Source organism: Tenrec ecaudatus, chromosome 1 (assembly GCF_050624435.1).
Source record: "Tenrec ecaudatus isolate mTenEca1 chromosome 1, mTenEca1.hap1, whole genome shotgun sequence".
Taxonomy (NCBI): Eukaryota; Metazoa; Chordata; class Mammalia; order Afrosoricida; family Tenrecidae; genus Tenrec; species Tenrec ecaudatus.
This window is the reverse complement of record NC_134530.1, coordinates 159013611-159026906: the sequence shown is the minus strand read 5'-3', so window position 1 is coordinate 159026906 and position 13296 is coordinate 159013611. Positions and strand designations below refer to the sequence as shown.

Sequence of the window (13296 nt, the reverse complement as noted above, 5' to 3'; positions counted from 1 at the left end):
GGTTTATACCCTACTGATAATGGTTTCCATGGGGATCCAGAGAACAGGTTAAATCTGCTCAGTGACGTCCAAAGTTAGGTGCCATCCTGAATCTAGGGTCTGCCCATCTTGTCACATGTGTACCCCCAATACCTCCTCTTTCTATTGCGTGGTTACCCCTAGATCATCCCCCTCTCATTACTGTAGCACCTATAATACAACCCCTTCCTGTGACATATGTCTTTACCTGTAATTAGGGAACTGGTATACCCCCCAAAATATATAAACCTTGGTTAGCAATAAAAAGCTCTCTCCCTTGCCTCCCTCTCAACCTGGTGCTCCCCCCTGGTTCCCGACCCCTCGTTCCCTGTTCCCTTTCCCCTTGTCCTCCTTCCCCTCCCCCTCTCTCCTGCCATCTGGTCTCCCATCTCCACATGGACGACCAAGTGGGGCTGAGGTGCACATGCTACCACGAAATGTGTCTGACTCCATTTATTTCAATCTCTCTTCTAACTCACATGCTCTCTATGGCTTCATACACACACACACACACACACGGTACAATTGCGCCTATCAAACCCGTGACTAGTTGTGGGGGGCTGGCCTTTCCCCCACACAATATGGTGATACTTAAAGCAAATGAGAATTGAAATCCTGTATGATCGATTACTACCACTACTAGGCATATACCCAAAGAATAAGACCCAGAACATGTGTGGATGCACGCCCATCCATGTTTACAGCATCACAGTTCACAATAGCAATAAACTAGAAGCAGCCCACATACCCAACAGTGGGAGCATCGATAAAGAAACTATAGTACATTCACATAATGGAATACTATGCATCCCTAAAACACAATGATAAAACAATGAAATACCACATGGCATGGAAGATTCTAGAAACCATTATGCTGGATGAAGTTAGTCAATCACAACAGGGCAAATACTGTAATGAGTCCACTACTATAAGGAGACACACCAATTACACAAATCTTAGAGACCAATTCCCAGCAGTAAGTCTGCCTACTGGTCATAAACCATACATCACCCCTCCTTATGTGCACTTCATAAAAAGCACCTCAAAAGAGACCTCTTTGGCTGGGGTCACTTCATCAAGGAGTGGGAAAGGGAGATGACCACCCACTCAATGCTTAACAACACTGAGACGAGACTATGACAAATCAACAGGCCCCCACAGGAATAAGGGGGGAATCTTACTAGAAAATTAAATTAAGAGCAGGAGAAGGGAGCATCCACATCTCAGAAAAGGCACTTCTATTTCTGTTGGTGCATATGGTGGTAAGCGGGAGGAGCAACCTCCCACCAGGAAAGGATGCTAAACAGTAATTGTGTGGAACCTAAGGGGAGAATGAAACCAGTTCTATGTTCTATGTTCAAAGTGTCTTCCTAACCCTTGGTGTACCCCGTCATGGACTACGCACCAGGATGATGCGAGACGCTAGCCTTACAGGGAACATGGCATGCCCTTGAGCCACCCAGAAAGACGTGACGTGGAAGCCCGACGGAAAGACCTGAAGGAGTGGGTGCACAGACACAATAGCTGATGCAATGGTTTATCGAGGATGGGGTGAGGGTGCGGAGGGTGGAAGAGGGAGAAGAATTGGGGAGCAAACAATGAGTGTGGGGGGGGGAGGAAGCCCTAGAACTGATTTTTAAAAGTGATTTAACAATGGAAGTGTATGACATGTGAATTTTACATCAAGAAAACTACTCAAGAAAAGAAACCAAAGTTGACCAATGGTTCAACGGTTACCATGGGTGAAGGAGGAAGAGCTTTTGTTTAGGGGGCATTGAGTATATGTTAATGGTGGTGGAATAATTTGGTAAAGGATATCAATAATTGCATAACAGGATATAATCAATGGCACTGAGTTATACGTGATTGGAGAACGCTTTGCTGTGCATATTTTTGCCACAATTAAATAAAAACAATTACACTAATAACAATGAGTTATTAGCTATTAGGAAGAAGAAAATGTTCTAAATTGAGTGTGGAAATGATTGTACAACTCTTTTGATATGATTGAACTACGATATGTGAAAGAAGTGTCAATAAAACTGGTTTTTAAAAAAGGGATCATTTCCACTCCTGTTTCTTCATTTTGCGAGTGACTACTTAAAACCGTCTTTTGATGTTGTTCACAAAGGCCTGTTTCGCACCTGATTCAGCAGCGGCGTGATGGCGTCGTCGCAGCGATCTAGAATAAGGAGCAACGGAGGCACCTCAGTCCGCCGAAACTCAAAAAGCTCATATTCTTTAGTTATGACTTGCTGTGGACGGAACAGAAAGATGGTCCGGTCAAGCAATTAGTTGCAGATAAAAATGACGTCAAAAGGAAATTAAGACACAGAACCACATCTAACAATAGTTCTTTGTACCTGCTTAAGCCTCCTGTAAAAAGAATGAAAAGCCTCACAAAATTCAGTCATATTCTGTCTAGAGAGATTAGAAGTTGAAACTCTATGTTTTAAAATGTTATTTGTATACTTTATAAGTGGTTTGATTGAACCAAAAAAGGTTAACTTGAAGATGTTTCCTGAGTTAAAACCTAAGGCTTTTAGCTCTAACTTGGTGCTTTTGGCTTGGGATTGCAGGTATCTACTTCATTGTCAGTAACCTAACACCTTCTTGGTTCTACATTTTTTTCCCCTTTCTGAAACAGAAAGCAGCATCTGCTCCATAAAGAAATAAATCACTTTTGTGTTCTGGAGCCAGGGGCTGGAAGGTCATACCTTAACACATTCGGCAAGTCTCTTCGCTGCCTCGGATGAAAGCTGATACCGAATCATGGGGCACTTCTTCAGAGACAGAAGGAGAGCGGTCAGTCCTTGAGTTGTTCTGGATAGCTGAGCTGGATCCCAATTTCGACCCTTTGTGTTAAAAACATTCGGCAGAAAATATGTTGGAATTTTCTTGTACAAGGCCGATTATCTGATGAATTAATTTTTAAAAATCTCTTTCTTCGTTACCTGGCAGCAGCCCAGAATATTCAGGGAGAACAGATGTGGATTCACAGCAATGTAGTCACCATAAAACTCCTGTGAGGAAAGAGCACCAAGACGAGTCAGTGCCTAGCTCCCGTTGTGTCATCCACACTGCTCTCAGATGTGATCCAATGCCCAGTGCCAACTCACGAAATTCACATGCAAGAGATACAAAGAGGGCTTAATGAGCAACGGAGTAACGAGGCTTCATACAGGGAAAATTGTAAAATAGCAACAACAAATCTTTCCACAAAGAGCAAAGTGTGTAATAGGCATATATGTTTCCCCCAGAGACCTACCTCTCCATACACTTATCAATTAGTAAAAACAAAACCTTGCTATAGGATATGCAGTATTACACTCAAGACTTAAAAAAAAAAAAGCTTGCTGTCCAGTAGAGAATATGATTTAAAATTGGTCATTCTTTTTTTATTCGTGTATAACCATGCACATTCTTCTAAAATATCAAAAATGTTTATTTTTGGTCTCTAAAGATATTTATCACATGTGAACAAATCACAAATGTATTCAAGTTAAAGAAGGAAAAGGTAAGACGACATGTTCCAATGTGGTACATGATATGCAGAATGAATGTTAAGAGTTTCCAAGTGCTAACCTAACAACAAAATTCTGCTTGTTACCCCCAAAGCAAGATCATCACAAACACAATGTTTAGAAACATTCACAACCTTTACTTCCTACCCTTTCACAATCAGACATGGTCCTGTTGATGAATACTGTTACAGCGTGGTTCATAAAGGACACATCTGATTCCCCCTCACCCTGTGAAATCCTTTTTACCAATCCATCAGCCTGTCTCCTCATTTGCATTCTCACTGGTCCCTCTGTTTCTGTCTCTATTTATTTTGATATCTCTTCCAAATTTTCTAAATGTGAGTATCCGATATCGCCACTGAGTTAGTGCATAATCTAATGCAACATACACCCATGGCATCTGCTAAACGGGCTCGCTTTCTTTGAGCGTCACCTTCCTTAGTTTTATTTTGTAACCATTTTCAGGGCAGTCTATGGACATAATTCACAGAGCACGCAGCCCAATGGTTAAATGTCTGAGTTATGCAACCATCACAGTGATCGGTTGAGAGCATCTTCTCCATTCTTGTACTCAGTAGCTCCCTGTTTCCCCAACCTTAAGAAACCATTAATCTAGTTATTCTCCTGATAGATTTACTTATCCTGGATTTCACATAAAGAAAAATTAAAACAAACAAACCGAACAACAACAAAGACCATCACAGAAAACCTCAATCCAAAAGGAAGCAGAAAATAAAAGCCGTAACAAATTTTAAATGTAATAAGGTGCTACATGTTAACCTAACTGTATCTGCGTGAACCTACTTTCCAGTTTATCCTGTCTGAAGACGAGGCTATTCACAGTCCTGGTCCACAGTGAGAGGGGATTTACTGGAGGCTTCCTCCATGTGGGGGCTCTGAAAATGGATTTGGGGCTCTTGCTGTTACCCACGGCCCTCTACCAACTAAGCACCTTCCTTATTTTTACACCCAATTTTTAAAAATCGGCCAACATAAGAGATGTGTTAGTGAGACACAATGTTTACCTGAACCTCAGCCACAACTTCCTGTTCATCAGCTTCAGCCAATGACTTCACATCACTCTTGCTGATCACATTACTGAAATCTGAAACAGGCACATAGGTTGTGGTTGGCGCAAAGATCACCTCGGTAACTATCAAACGCGAATGCCGACCGCGAAAGCCCGCCAGCTAAGTAAAGCTTGGTACGATGTACATGGGCACATACAAGAGTGGGGAAAGCATTCAAATTTGAATGAGCAACACAAATATGCTTGAATTCTAAATAATACTAAAAAAGGAAAAAGATCACCAGTTAGAGGAAACCAACTCATTGCACTGAACAGTAAAAAAGGGAAAGAAGTGAGCTTTGATCTTATCTTTTGTATATCTACTACACCCCTGGGTAACAATAGGGGAGGGGAAATTTCTCATTATGGAATATTCACACCAAAATAAAGAGGGAAGATAGTAACAACATTCAAACACCCCCATTTTTAATACTCGAATGCATTAATGGATCTAGGCATTGAGCCTCAACAGCTGCGACAATCATAATAAAAGACAACTGCAGTCAAAGAATCGCTTTGGATTCTAGCAGTCTGGTTATCAACAAATAAAGAATCTTGTAAATTGTCAAACAAACAAAAAGACAACCAACAGCACGCGACATCCCCTACAAAGCAGCGGTTCTCAACCTGTGGGTTGCAATCCCTTCGGAGGTCGAATGACCCTTTCACTGGGGTCGCCTAAGACCACTGGAAAACTCATAAATATTTCACAATATATAATTACATATTGTCTTGTTATTAATCACTATGCTTGAATTATGCTTAATTAGTTCAATTTGTAACAATTAAAATATATTCTGCATATCAGATATTTACATTATGATTCATAACAGTAGCAAAATGACAGTGACGAAGTAGCAACAAAAATAATTTTATGGTTGGGGGTCCCCACCACATGAGGAACTGTATTAAAGGGTCGTGATATTAGGAAAGTTAAGAACCACTGCTATAAAGTATTCTGGCCCCAAAGAAATGGAATCTGAATTAAGCTCTATTTAATTAAGCCTTTGGAGCCCCGGTGGTGCTGTCAGGTGAGCATTAGACTGCTAAGTGCAAGGTGAGCAGTTCAAACTCGCCAGCCATTTCTAAGGGAGAAAGATAAGATTCATGGCCTCAGAAACCCCATAGAGCGAGGCTCTGAATCAGAATCAAGTTGATGACAGTGGATTTGAGATTTTGGTTATCTAACAACCACTAGAAGTCCTGGTGGTACTGTGGGTAAAGTACATGGCTGTGACCCAAAGGTTGGTGGTTTGGACCCACCAGCTGCTCCAAGGGAGAAAGATGTGGCAGCTGCTTCTGCAGAGTATACAGCCCTGAAAGTGCTATGGTCCCGTTCTACTGATTGTAGTTCACATTGGAGTCCACTCAACTGGCTTGGATTATCCAATTATTGGATATATAACTATCAGTAGCTGTCCAACTCCCAATTTACAGGAACTAGAAGCTAAAGAAACATGCTGAATTACAAGAACCTGTTAAACTGCTTCATGGAGATATAATCAGCAAAATCTAGACTGTGGACAGTTTTCCATATAATTCAGTTTCTGCATTATAATAACAAACAAATTGCAAGGAAACAAGAGAGATAACTTAATGAAGATTGAAGATACTTATAAATAACAATAACCAACAGCAACATGTGTACTTGATTTAAAGATACAAACTTGAAAAAAATACACAAAATAAAAACAACCCAAACCCAGACATGTGAAAATTAGAAAATTTGAATACGGAATATTTGAAAATAATATAGAATTATTTTTCATTCTTATTTTGATATACCAGTGGCATTTCTTTCTTTTTAAAATTAGACCCTATTTTCTAGAAACACATCCTAAGATATTTGCGTAAAGTTAGATGATGTGGTCGTGGAGCAGATAGCAGGTACAGCTAAAAGATTGGCCATGTCTTGGTAACTGCTGGAACCAGATGATGGCTACATGGGGATTTACTATACTATTTTGTTTCTGTGGCATTTTACAAGGTCCACGTTAAAAAAGGGAGGGGTAAACTATAGAAGAGATTTAATATACAGGAAAACATATAAATAAAATTGTAAGTTATGGGATGAGAAGAGAGCTAATTTTATGTCAACACAAATTATGCTGTTAAGTTTGTAATGAGTGCTCACTTCGGCAGCACATATACTACTACAACTGGAACAATACAGAGAAGACTACATGGCCCTATACAAGGACGACTCGCAAAAAGAAAGTTGGTAATGAATCAAATGACTACTTGTAGTTTACCGCAAATCAATTTAGTAATTTTAGTTTCTCAAATGATCTTTTGAGATTGATATTGCTTTCCATGGGTTTTAGTGCTAATTACTTTCATATAGATCATACTTATATATGAGACTCCACAACATTCATGAAAAAGTGGAATTAAAAGATAATCGGTAATTTCTACAAACTTTCGAAGCTCCTTTGTGTATGTATGTGTGTGTATAGTAGAGGTTCAAAGAAATGTAATTAAAAAAAATTATTATTAAATTGTAGCATGTCCTGGAGAAAGGCTTAGACTAAAGTCTAAGTATCAAAACCCTAAAGTGACAAAACCTCTAAGAAAGTTTGAAAACGTCTCCTATTTCCCACAAAGGGTTTTGCCTTGCGTTTTAGAAATGTCACCAACTATCGTACTCTAATGCTATCATCTCATAGCGACCTACAGGGCTAGGAAGAGTCATAGCGACCTACAGGGCTAGGAAGAGCCTTGGGGACAAGGCTGCAGTCTGTAGAACCCCTATGATGCGGTGGCTGGTTAAAGCACTTGGTTATTAATTGAAGGTTTGTGGAAAATCGGGCAGATCCACAGCCCTGGAAACCCTATGAAACAGTGCCACTCCTTACTAGAGTCACTATGAATGGAATCCACTGATGGTTACAAGTTTGGGTTGTAATCTCAACAGAAGCACGTTGCCACATCTGTCTTCCGTTGAGTGGCTGGTGGGTTCAAACCAATGAATCACGGACAGATAGCCAAGCACTTATCTTCTAAAGGTCAACACAAAGAGCCCTGGTAACACAGAGGCTATGAGTTGGGCTGCTGATTGCAAGGTCAGGAGTTCAAAACCACCAGCCACTTCAGCGGAGAACAATGGGTAGATTTCCCACGGTGGCGGTTCTACTCTGTCCTTTAGGGTGGCTCTTAGTATTGGCTCAAGGCAGTGAGTTTGGTAAAGATCAACAGTGACATCTAGAGGAGAACAGATGTAATGTCTAAAGAGTTATTTAGAGAAAATCTATATAAATAACATAGTCTCTAAATACACGGTTTATGTCCAAACCAAAAAAAGAAAAATGCTGTACATGTAAGAGATTTTTACCTTTTAAATATCAGACAAAGTAGCAAAGCGAATGGGAATGTTTTCATCTGGTATGTAAAGTAAATCTCTGCTTTTCAAAATACACAAAAGGATAATCTCATAATATAATAAATCAGTACCTACACCCCAATTTGTGAAAGTATAAAACAGGAATATATACATATTTTCAATATATACATTTACATAAGTAATATACATATACAAATATAGCAGACCTGAGATGTTAAATTTGACTACACAGAATTTTGCTACGTCAAAACATCCTGAAATACAAAGTAGAACTTAAACATGTTTTTTAACCTTTGTGATCAATGATTAATTGAAAGCATATTAAGCACCTCTATAAAATAGAATGCTGATCACAATTTTTAAAATACTTTCAAAGAGCATAAAAAAATAGACTTTTACAGTGATGAATCTGTTCGCTAGATGATTTTCATGTATCCAAGAGAGCATTCTAGCTAGGATGTTTGAATAGATGAAATACTTACAAATAAAATATGTACTATATTTGGGTCTCCGGAGCTCCTGGATCAGACAATCCACATTTTCCTAGGAAAGAAATAACAAACAGTAAGCAAAATATGAGAAGTGCTTAAGAGAAAAAAGTAATAAATGTCACCCACTGATTTATTCAAACATCTGTTGAGTCCACTGTATAAGGAAATCGACATTAAATGTAGAGGGAGAATGGAGATTGTAAATGAAAAAGAGATACATAAGATATAAATGGTCAGCCGTTTGCCTTGGAGACAGCCTGGAAACAAGGTGGGTCACCAGCAGCGCTACTGGAGCCACCCGCGAAAATTCGGCCAGGGTTCCCATGTGCTCAAACCCGCATGGTCTGATCCGGAATACGGCCTCAATATGTGCCACCGTGCCTCCGTCAGTACATGAAGGACATCGGCTTCATCAAGCTGGACTAAGTGATCTTTGGATGGACCATCCAAGACAGCTACCCAACAGAAGAAACAATGCCAACTTTGTACATAAAATTTTAAAAATCAAGTCTAAAAAAAAGAAAAGCTATAGTGGTCAGAAATAATACATGTATATACAAGGGGACTTAGAAAGGTTCATAGAAAAAATTCCATTATTCCATGTATGTATGAAGGGCCTCAAAAAAGTTTTAGAACATGAAATGAAAAGATAAAGGAATTTTTTCTATGAACCTTTCAAAGTCCCCTTGTATATACATGTATATATAAACATTAAACATGAGTTAATCAATGTAACTTCTTGGCTACATTGAGGTAAAGAATAAAGGAAATTGATGTTGAACAAATAATGTAAAATCGTTACTTCTGCAAACTGCTTGTCCATAGATCATCTGATCAAAACTTTTATAGAGAACACCAAAATACTTACTTTTAAAACATTCAAGAAAAATATAGTTAATTCGCTTTAAGCAGTCCTAGCTGCACAGTGGTCAGTGCTAGGCTAACTGAAAAGTCTGTGGTTCAAAGCCACCCTTCGCTTTCCTGGAGAAAGGTGCAGCAGTCTGCTTCCTGAAACATTATAGCCTGGGAAGCATTATGGGGCAGTTTTCTTCTGTCCAACAGTATATGCACTTTAAATTTCGGTTTATTGAGTCCAAGACTGACCAATGGGGCAGTGTTTGTGAAGTATCTGCAAATAAAACCAAATTCACTGCCCTGGACTAGACTCCCCTGTGGGTTTCCAAGGCGGCATCTGTTTTCAGCAGTAGAAAGCCCTGTCCTCCCACAGAGCGGCCAGTGATTTCCAAGTGCTGATAGTGTGGTTAGCAGCCCAGAATGTTACTACTCTGTCATTTGGGGGCAAAGGCCTTGTTGGCTGGAGCTGCAGTGGAGGAAAAGAGTTGGAACATAGGAAGGTTAGAACCAGAAATCAGATCAACCAGCTCAAAGAGGAGTTTATAGTTAGGCTAAGATTTAATCATAGAAACAAAATTGAGCCACTATAGGTTCTTGGATATAGCTGTGAAGAAAAGTGTACTCATTCAGGTCAATGATGGCCGTAAATAAGATTAAATGGCAATGGAATAAAGTACAATGGTGTGTGTCTTTCTTAGGGTAGTAGCTCTAGAAGTTTCAAAGAATTTAAAAGGCATATTGAAGAAAAATTGCTGTGGGGGGGGTGAACTTGTTGTAGAGAGGAGTGAAAGTTATAATTCTCAAAATCAGGATAGGTATGATGGCATGAATGATGACAATAAAATTTATTTTGTCTTCTTACTGCTTTCAAACCAGTATTTTGCATTTGCCTGGGTGGCTGGCACCCAGTTCACAGTACCTTTGTAGGTCGGAGAAAACAAATTGCCTTCAGGTGTTTCATAATCTCTCGATTTTGAGAGTCAATGCGTTCAAAGAGGTACACTTCCTTCTGAAGAATCTCTGATTGGGTGTACACCATACTCACTATTCCAGTCTGTAAAGAAAAGGAATCAACTAAGATCAGCCTAGTTCAGAACAAAAGCAAGCAGCAATACCTAAGACTTAAAAAAAAAATTCATGAATTCTTAGGTAGAACAAATGCTAATACACCAAATGTATGAACATGTACTGAGCCTGTGGGCAATGTACCCAAATGAAAACATGCTCTCTTTGAACACTGATGACCCAAAATTTGCATCCCCTTAAATCATTGTTTTGTTTTTTAAAGTCTTTGACCAACAATAACCTGTCATTTCAGTTTTACTTTAAAAATATATCATTCATCGGAAATGATGAGACCATTCAAATAAAAATCTCGTAAGTGCCCTGCCTCACATCAATTATTTCTTGATAGACACATTCAGAAAGGATTTTTTATTTCAATAAATTGCTTCTGACACAAATGTTTCTGTGGGCAGTGGTTATAGTCCTTTAGTCTAAAAATCCACTGGGCAAGCTTGATGGGACTTTTCAATTCCCCTAAATAACTGACTCTCGTTAAAAAAATCTTTCACTAAATACTAAATCTACTGTGGAATGGGGCCAGTTATTGGGAAGGAGGGCGGCTTACTTCATAAATACTGAAGGAAAAGCAAACTCACCGTCTCTTTATCCATGAGAAGTATTTTCATACCAGGGCCGCTGTCCTCTATCATTTTTGAAATATACTGCTTCACAGCAAAAACCACGTTCATGGTGGCGAATTGACAGGTGCCCCTCGGCCCTTCCCGCCCCCAACCTGGCTAAATTAACCCCCGGCCTGTTGGCGGGGTCTCCGCGGCTTCCTCCCCTCCCCACCCCGGCTTCCGGGAGTCCGGCGGCGGCGGTGCTGGGAATTGTAGTTCCGCCGTGCAATCTGGGGACCCGAGCTTCCGGGAGTCCGGCGGAGGCGGTGCTGGGAATTGTAGTTCCGCCGTGCAGTCTGGGGCCCCGAGCTTCCGGGAGTCCGGCGGCGGGGGAGGAGCTGAGACGCAGTGGGCGGCCACGCGCAGGGAATCCCGCCCTCCTGCCCTGCCGCCCTCCCGTGGCGCGGGGGACCCAGGCTGCGGCCTGAAGCATCTCGCGGCTGGGGGACGTGAAGCTCCTCGGTGCGGAGGAACGCAGCCGAGCTCTGGCTCTGAGACAGGACCGGCCTCGAGTGTTTGGGGTCACGGGGTGCCAGACACGTTTTCTTGGGGACGGAAGAGGGGTGGCGCGGGATTGGGCAGGTGGTAATGCACGAGAGGTGTTTGTTGGCGGGGCCGGAGGGCAGTGAAGGGGGAAAGTGAAGGCCCAGGTTCTGGGCGCCCTTCACGAGGCTGACATCCAGACCTGGTACAGAGTCGGAGCCGAGTTGGGCTCAGCAGGGTTTAGAGTAGCCAGTGTTTCAGAAGCGACCAGCAGACCTTTCTCCTGAGGCTCCTTCCCTGGGGCCGTGTGCACCATCCGGGCCTGCCCGGCCAGCACCGGGCCCTGTAAGCAGCCGAGCTGGGCTGGCATTGGTGTTATAAAGACTGAGCTACAGGAGTGAATAAATACGAGTATTTGATGAGCGAACAAAGGGAACGCCTTTAGTGATATTCTGAGAGAGGCCTTGGGTTCCGCAGGAGGGCCAGAAGCTGCGGCAAACTGCCAAGCCTGCTGCTAGCCCTGCACGCCGACTCGCCAGTGCAACCCACGCCTCTGGGTCAGAGCCAAGGACCCCACCAACTGTGGGCAGGACCGCGTTAAACCGGGCCAAGAATGGGAGGGAAGGGCCTCTTCCGAGCAGAGCATAGCAAACAACATGAGGATTTATTTTTTCCTTTCTTCTTTCCAAACCTCCCAGTAGCTTGCCCTGTCCTCACCTCCCACCCTCCAGCATGAAGATTTTAAGGGAAAGTGTTAATCACACATTTTGATTTACGAAACCACAAAAATCTGGCAAGGAAATAAAATTGACCACCATCATCTGTGTGCATTGTACCCAACTTCATCCTGCCATCTCTCCAAAAGAGGGTAAATGTTTTCCTTTAACTTTGGGGAATTGTAAAAACAGGAAAATAATAAACACCTGCATGAAGTCAGTGACTGTTAATATGAACACCAAAATAACAGCCAGTGTTTGCTGGGACAAGGACCCTGGTAGCACTGGGTTACTGCTGTAGTAACTGAGCACAAAATCAACGGAGGGAACCCACCAGGCCTCAAGCGGGCTGCCGTGGGGGAGGGAAGGGAAGCTATGTGCTTCCGTAAAGATTTACAGTCGCAAAGCCGGTGCATAGCAAATGTGAGGAAAGCGATGGTGCCCGATTATCAAAAGGTATAGCGTCTGGGGTCTTAAAAACTTGAAGATAAACAAGCGGCCATCTAGCTGAGAAGTAACAAAGCCCACACAGAAGAAGCATACCAGACTGATCACGAGGTTTCGATCGGATCAGGTATCAGGCATCAAAGAACAAAAAGTCATATTGTGAATGAGGGGGAGTGTGGAGTGGAGACCCAAAGCCCACCTGTAGGCAACTGGACATCCCCTCACAGACGGTGGTGAGGTAAAGACGAGCAGTCAGGGTGCAGTGCAGCAGCAATGAAACATATAGCTTTCCTCTAGTTCTTTAATGCTTCCTCTCCCCCGCGCCCATCATGACCCCAATTCTACCTTACAAATCCAGCTAGACCAGAGCATGTACACTGTACAGATCAAAGCTGGAAACACAGGGAATCCAGGACAGATAAACCCCTCAGGACCAATAATGAGAGTAGTGATACCAGGAGGGGAAGGTGGAGAAAGGAGGAACCGATCACAATGATCTACATATAACTCCCTCCCTGGGGGATGGACAACAAAAAAGTGAGTGACGGGAGACATTGGTCAGTGTAAGACATGACAAAATAATAATTTATAAATTATCAAGGGAGGGTTGGGGAGGGGGAAAATGAGCTGATACCAAAGACTCAAGTAGAAAGAACCTGTTTTGAGAA

At 41.9% G+C, this 13296-nt stretch overlaps 1 protein-coding gene across 3 annotated transcripts in view; it reads right to left on the bottom strand.

Annotated features, from left to right (window-relative positions):
* Positions 1-11146, bottom strand: part of VPS45 (vacuolar protein sorting 45 homolog) — an 89603-nt gene extending 78457 nt beyond the window's left edge. The window contains exons 1-7 of one of the 3 annotated variants that reach the window (XM_075561065.1): positions 10959-11146; positions 10217-10351; positions 8434-8494; positions 4568-4647; positions 2973-3041; positions 2736-2873; positions 2163-2273 (exon numbers count right to left, since the gene is read on the bottom strand). In XM_075561065.1, the coding sequence (XP_075417180.1) occupies positions 2163-2273; positions 2736-2873; positions 2973-3041; positions 4568-4647; positions 8434-8494; positions 10217-10351; positions 10959-11051 (687 nt within the window). In that variant the 5' untranslated portion in view covers positions 11052-11146. The remainder of the gene's footprint in view (positions 1-2162; positions 2274-2735; positions 2874-2972; positions 3042-4567; positions 4648-8433; positions 8495-10216; positions 10352-10958) is intronic. The other 2 variants (XM_075561049.1, XM_075561057.1) reach the window with 2 other exon arrangements.
* Positions 11147-13296: the final 2150 nt, after the last annotated feature.